The sequence below is a fragment of the Porites lutea genome, chromosome 6, assembly GCF_958299795.1.
Source record: "Porites lutea chromosome 6, jaPorLute2.1, whole genome shotgun sequence".
NCBI lineage: Eukaryota > Metazoa > Cnidaria > Anthozoa > Scleractinia > Poritidae > Porites > Porites lutea.
In genome coordinates, this window is record NC_133206.1 from 24083167 (window position 1) to 24089917 (window position 6751).

General features: G+C 42.0%; 1 protein-coding gene across 1 annotated transcript in view; it reads left to right on the forward strand.

The window, feature by feature from the left end:
- The window catches only part of LOC140941766 (protein DD3-3-like), a 47858-nt gene extending 45600 nt beyond the window's left edge, over positions 1–2258 (forward strand). The window contains exons 12-15 of the mRNA XM_073390782.1: positions 342–386; positions 1093–1268; positions 1567–1903; positions 2033–2258. Coding sequence (XP_073246883.1) covers positions 342–386; positions 1093–1268; positions 1567–1903; positions 2033–2076 — 602 coding nt within the window. The 3' untranslated portion in view covers positions 2077–2258. The remainder of the gene's footprint in view (positions 1–341; positions 387–1092; positions 1269–1566; positions 1904–2032) is intronic.
- Positions 2259–6751: the final 4493 nt, after the last annotated feature.

A 6751-nucleotide genomic window follows, 5' to 3' on the forward strand; every position in this document is an offset into this window, starting at 1 on the left:
TGAACATACAGTATGTTGTCTTCTTTAATGATCACACACATATTTTAGCGCCAACGTTTGGCCCGCACACGCGTACATTACCCCGTGAGTAATACAGTCGACTCTCTCTTAACGGACACCTCCATAAGACGGACACCTAGAGTTGGTCCCCGCCTTTCTTTACTCCCTTTATTTGACTCTCTATAAGACGGACATCTCTCTAAGACGGACACTTACTGCCGGTCCCAAAGGTGTCCGTCTTAGAGGGAGTTGACTGTACACTCTAAATTCATAAGTTCCTTTTCAACCTTTAAAGTACCAGTGTGCGAGGGCCCATATATTCTTTTGTTTTTTGTTAATAGTTCCAAGAACTGCATTTCCAGTTTTCTGTGACATGGACGCCGGAGGTAAGTGACATAAATAAACTATTGCTTTAGATTTGTTACTGTCAGCGGCTGTTTTTATTTTTCTTCTCAGATGTCTTATAATTGTAGTTGTAGTCAAGGTAGCAGATTATCGGACGAGGTTGAGTGAAGTGTGAGGAATGAAGGATTATAAAGAATCAGCCGATGCCAATGCACCCTCCGAGATCGGAATAAAAATTGATGTCAAACGAAAGCCGAATTTAGTAATTATTTTGTTGTTAATTTCAAATATTTCCTAATGCAAAAATTCTTCCTCAGTTCTCCGGACAGCCTTTAGTGGGCAAATTTCAGTGCTTTTTTGTGTTATTTTCCTGTGTATCTTTGCTTCCAGTATTTCAGTTATTTTGTCTTCCCCTTTCTGAATTCTATCGGAAACTTAGTAGGCTGCAAAACTAAAACTGCCTTAGTTTTGAACTGGCTCGACGCAAAGTTTGGAGCGTCCAACGGTGCTTCGCGCCTTGCTGGCAGCGCTCTGATTTGAGAAAAACTAAGTCGCTTGTTTTGCATTCCAGCCATTATGGCTCTATTTCCACTGCCAAAGTTGCAACCTCGTTTCCGAGGTGTCTCCGTTGTCTCTTTTGAAAAAGGTGCGAGGGCTTGGAAACAACGCATGGATTAGCCACATTGTACTAAACTTATAACGTCATAGTTCTTATGCGACCCACTGCTATTAACGCTTTCTATCTAGGCTGGACGATGGTATTTAAGGCTGTGGGCGGAGTGGACAAAAATGTCTATGAGGTCTATAAATCTGATCAAACCTCTTCCGAGGATAAGGTGGAAGCTCTTGACGTCACTAACAAGTACCGCGATCACTACAAGAACAGGATAGTTTTAGCATGGCAAGCATTTGACGCATCTGAGGTACTTTCTAACAAATATTATCATCCTTCATCAAACAGAGACTGCCTCAGTGCTAAGGCAATTTTAAGTAACCTCTTGAAAAAAGGCCCTCCTAACTCCCATTTCTTAGATAAATGCCCTATTTATACCTGGAGTTTCAATGGGATAGTTCTTGTCCGTTTTGTAACCGTGCGTGAGTAAGATGTTACGGGAGTCAAGACCAGCCGTGTAACTGCTTAATTAAAAATGGAAAACTACTGCAGAAAATGTCTTGACCTTGGGTGCTTAAGTGAAATTAAAATATATGTTTCATTACTAGGCTCGAGTTAGTCTTTATAAAGGAGGAAATTCGACAGTGGAACTGAAATTCAGCGCCAAGAGAACGGACAACCAAAACTGGTTTAGCGTCTCCAAACTGACTCAGAGCAGCCAGTGGTCTGATATCAAAACAGAGTCAAAGAACTACTTTTCAGTAAGTGGAGACACAACAAAGAAGCGGCACTTCTTCATCAACCGGGGATATGCAGGAAATTGTGCTGGTGATACCGGATGGATGGTAATTGCTGGAAAAGGATGTGACTGGGAAAGGGGTCACCAAAACAAAAACCCCATACTGTACAGCAAGCTGTCTAATTACACTAAATGGGAGGAGAAAAGTGAGTTAACCAACACATAGTGTCTGTATGGCATTAATTCAGCTTCCACCACTATTCACCTCTCCTTCAAGGGATAGTTGTATATTATTTCTCCTCTAACTCTTCTTTATTTTCTTTGTTTTCTTTCAGATGACGTAGGGGAGGCAGACGTCTTGGCAGTGTTCTTGCGTTAAGAAGGAAACCAGGAGCCTTAATTTGTTATTAGACGAAACGAGACGATGGCCTGAACTTATTATTCCCTCTTCTGACCACTTTATAGCATGTACTTAGACTGGTGTAGTGGGCAGGTACAGTTTTTACATAGCTCTGATAGTGTAGTCAGCTGTAGCAAATATAAAATAAAGCATCTGAAGAGCAAAAAGTGTCTCACTCTGTGTATTTTTAAACCATAGAGATTAAAGTCACTATAGAATGGGGTCGGAGGAGCATCCAGAAAACGCCTCACATTTTCCCGATAACGCACCCAGGCGCGGGGGCTACGCATAGGGAAGCCCCGCGACGCCCATGTATCTGCGAGGGAACGAATCGTGCATCTCTGGTAAAACATCCATGTTAACTGATGAAAGTGCTATTTTGCCTAGTTTTCCCGTAAACATTGGAAACTTCTTCGGATCATCGCTTGTGATATGTTTATCATTTATTTGAGCCAATAACGGGTGGTTCCACATTAGGCTGATTTTAGTGGGACCATGAACAATCGTCCATTGTTACGTTAGCAATTAATAACAGATTATGCAATGGCTGCTCGCAGCCTGCAGTATAATATGGATAATAATATAAAATTACTCAATTCGGATTGGGTGAGAAAGGAGTGCAGTTCTCCGGTAACATGAATCAAGGGCTTGTGCACTTTTGTTGGTCTTTGAAAAATGTACTTGTGCTTTTTATTCCAAATTGCACTTGAAATCATGTGATTACCTATGCTAATACGAGGAGACGACAGATAGTCGTACCAAAGTGTAACCATCTTTTATTCGCTCCCAACAACGGACTTAGAGCAAATAGAAAAAGAAGCAACACTATCAATTGGCCAGTGGTCAACTGTCAGCGGTCCCTTTGTTCGGAGCTATCTTAATTAGCGGATCTTCAAGATGAACAACAAACAAACAACAACAATTTGAAGGGGGAGGAAGGGAAACTGTTTATATGTTGTCTCCTTTTTTTTTCGTATGATCCATATTATACTTTAGGCTGCAGGCAGCCGTTGCATAGTCCGCGATTTTATTACAATGGTACAGCCAGTCTTTAGGCAAATCTGTGCGCTCTGGTTAGTTCTTCGATTCCTCGGTCGGGATTTTGCAGTACGGACCGTTTCCATGGAAAAAGTCCAAGTCGTGTATTTTTCTTTGGACCAGAGCCGGTAAATTCAAAAATTTGGACCAAGCAGCGAAGAAAAGTGAATATTGTCATTTTTCTCAGCGAAACTACCAGAAAAAGCTAAAAAGATTGAAATTTTACCGAGATTTCAAAAATGGATGAAGAAGACAAACATTATCCGAGTGAGTATTATTATCCTGAAGATCTGGAAACGTTTGATACAGAAACTGTAACAGGCTTCACCGAAAGCCAGGAGGCTATAAAAGATTTTATCAACCAACAGAAAAGTGCAAACACAAACAAGAAGACGGCTTCTGATATAAACACTCTTTTCCACTACATGGAAGCTTATGGTATACAGCGCAGTATACAGCGATGCTTAAGTTACAAGAAATATTCATTTAACACACTTAAGGTTAATGAATTCGAAAAATCTAGAAATTAGTCCTTGCAGCGAAGAGAAAGTCACTTCACGAGCACGGCAACGGGAAACAAACAGCAAGCTGTTCAGGCCATCGACGAAGACGAAGAGGATGCCCTTTTTGAAGCACGAGAATTCTACGACTCCAATCCAGCTAGTTGAACTTCAAAGAGCTGGGACGAAATTCGTAAGTTACGCTAGGGTGACGTTCAGCTCCAACCGCAGAATGGTGGCCAAGAAGTCTTGGTTTGGTTGGCCGGCCGAGCTAGGAACGAAGACCCGACATTGCCAGGAAAGAGGACACCAAAGAGCGTTCCAACCAAAGATTTATGCCACCAATACAGCGAGATGTCCTGTCAGTTTTTACAAAAAATTCCACAGTCACCAACCAGTGGAAATGAACGCATCAGAATCACCATTTTACTCGGCGGTCTCCGGCATAATCAACGCTCAAATGAAGAAGTTTGGTATGTGAAGGCACCGCTCGGAAAAGATAAAATACAACAAGTAGGAAAGTTTCTGACCACTGCAGAGAAGAATGCTGGCCTTCACAGAGAAGGAAAAAAAATAGCCAATCATTCTGCGTAATGGAATTTGTGATGATCAAAGAGTTAACGTACCGTAAAATTCCGAAAATAAGCCCCTGCAAATATAAGCCCCTCAAAATCGTAACGCAAAAAACCCTCCGTTAAATCGCCCTCCCAAATATAAGCCCCCCGGGGCGCTTGTACATGGAATTTGCTTTCGAATACAAAGTAAAACAAAGCAAAAAATATATTTTGTAACGTTTTGTTAGTTTCACAAGAGTATGTATATTAGGTTGCATAATACTGCTGAAGTATTTAAGGCGTGTTTGTAAGGAGTCTCAAGGGGCTAGTACACTATTTAAGATTTGTTAAGTTATGCAAGAGCCATTCGAGGCATCTTTTTCAACCCTAGTTTTTATGCCATGCCGGGTTCTGAAACAGCGAGCGTTCCTCAAGCGTCTTTGGAAGCTAACAACACCGGAGACTCTGCTCAACCGAGTGCTCTTTCCTCGGATACGTCCTTATCAAACGCTGAAACTTTGCAGTTATTTTCCCAGCTTTTGGACGTCAAATTTGATCAAAAGTTCGCTGCCTTTAAGCGCGATCTCGAGGACAAAGAAGCTGCCACACAATCGCAGCTTAAGAAGCTGAAAACCGAATCGAAAGCGTCAAATTCCTTTACTTTCAAGGGCAACAAAGTACAGTACGAACTTAACATCTCTTTGCACGACTTAGTGGACGGTGCCATTAAGAACGTCTCAAAAGGGAACCTTTCAGCAGCGATTTCCGAACTTGAATCGGTAAAGACACTTATTACAAAACGAAACAAGCTTATTCGCTTTGCGGATAAGAGTCCTGCGGGCTGGACAGCCGTTGAAGAGTACGAATCAGATGAGTTGGCGGAGGATTCTGAGGATGAAAAGAGGCTTCGTTCAGCAGAAAGACGGGCATTGGCCAAGATCCGCGAGAAGAAGCGTAGGAATTCGTCTGTCCGACCTAGCTATACAAGTACCCGTCAGCCATCGAGTGAAGCTTCTTCTGTTCGTTCTTCCAATACTCTTCCTGTTAATCAGCAGCTTTTTCGTGGGCAGTCCTTTCGCGAGCGTCGACCTCAACCTTCGGACAAGTGCTTCAGTTGCGGACAGAGAGGTCATTGGGCAAATTCAACTTCCTGCCCCAGCCGCCTTAGAGTAACCGTTGCAGTCCCTTCAAGTAGCAAGGCCGCAAACTGACGACAAACGCAATGTTGCATTACAGAGATTAGGGAAAGATGAGTATAATTTACTGAATTTGGTTACATGTTTAAATGACTTTGACCCAGTGGAACTTGTCGAGAACTCTGTTGATGAGTCTGATTTATCTAGTGATGTAATAAGTCCCGAATATCAGGAGGGAGTTCCTATCGTTAAAGTTAAAGGTAGTCTTAAGCGCAATATAGCTTTTTGGGAGCATATAGGTGCTTCTCGTTTCATTCGCGATACCATTGTATATGGGTATAAGATCCCCTTTATTTACACTCCACCCGCAGCTAGCTTTGGCAATAATCGATCTGCCATTCAGCATAGTGAATTTGTGGAACAAGCTATTTCTGATCTTCTTATAGCAGGCTCAGTGGTTGAATGTGGGTGTGCCCCTACTGTGGTTAACCCCCTATCCGTTTCCATTCAGGCTAATGGTAAGAAAAGGCTCATATTAGACTTACGTTATCCGAATCAATTTGTTAAGAAATCCAAGATTAAATTCGAGGACGCGAAAACCATGCTTTATTCCTTTATCGATTGTTCTCAGAATTGGCTATTTTCCTTTGATATCAAATCTGGTTATCATCATATTGACATTTTTCCCCCAGACCAAGAGTTTTTAGGCTTTTCCTGGTCTAAGGATGGGGTTATTCGATTTTATAAATTTACTGTTTTGCCATTCGGTATTTCTACCGGGCCGTATATTTTCACAAAAGTTCTGAGGCCCTTAATACGTTATTGGCGTCTCCAGGCAATTAGAATTGTTGTTTATTTGGATGATGGCCTAGGCGTATGTCCTACATTTCCTGACTGTTATTCCCAGTCTATGGCCGTGAAATCAGATTTGTCCCAAGCGGGCTTTGTAGCTAATAGTGTTAAAAGCATATGGGTTCCAGTTCAGTCTCTCAGATGGTTGGGCTATCAATGGGATTTAAAGCTTAATTTGTTATCTATTCCTGTGGAAAAAATCAACAGGCTACTAGCGAGTATTGACATTGTGCTCCTTCAAAGTAGATTACCAGCCAGGCAATTGGCCTCTTTGCGCTCGCAAAGAGTTAGAGTTTTGGAAGAATAACGTTTCTAACCTGAATTCTAGGTCGTTTCTCAATACTGTTCGTAAGCCATCTCGCATTGTCTATTCAGATGCCAGTGCTACTGGCTGTGCTGCCTTTATTGCAATTGATGATACGCCTGTCTCGCATATTAACTGGGATTCATTACAGATGAGCCAGAGCTCTACCTGGAGAGAACTTCACTGCGTCAGTTTTGCTCTGAAAAGTTTTGCACACCTTCTCTCAGGCTGCGATGTTAAGTGGTTTACTGACAACCAAGCAGTTCCTTC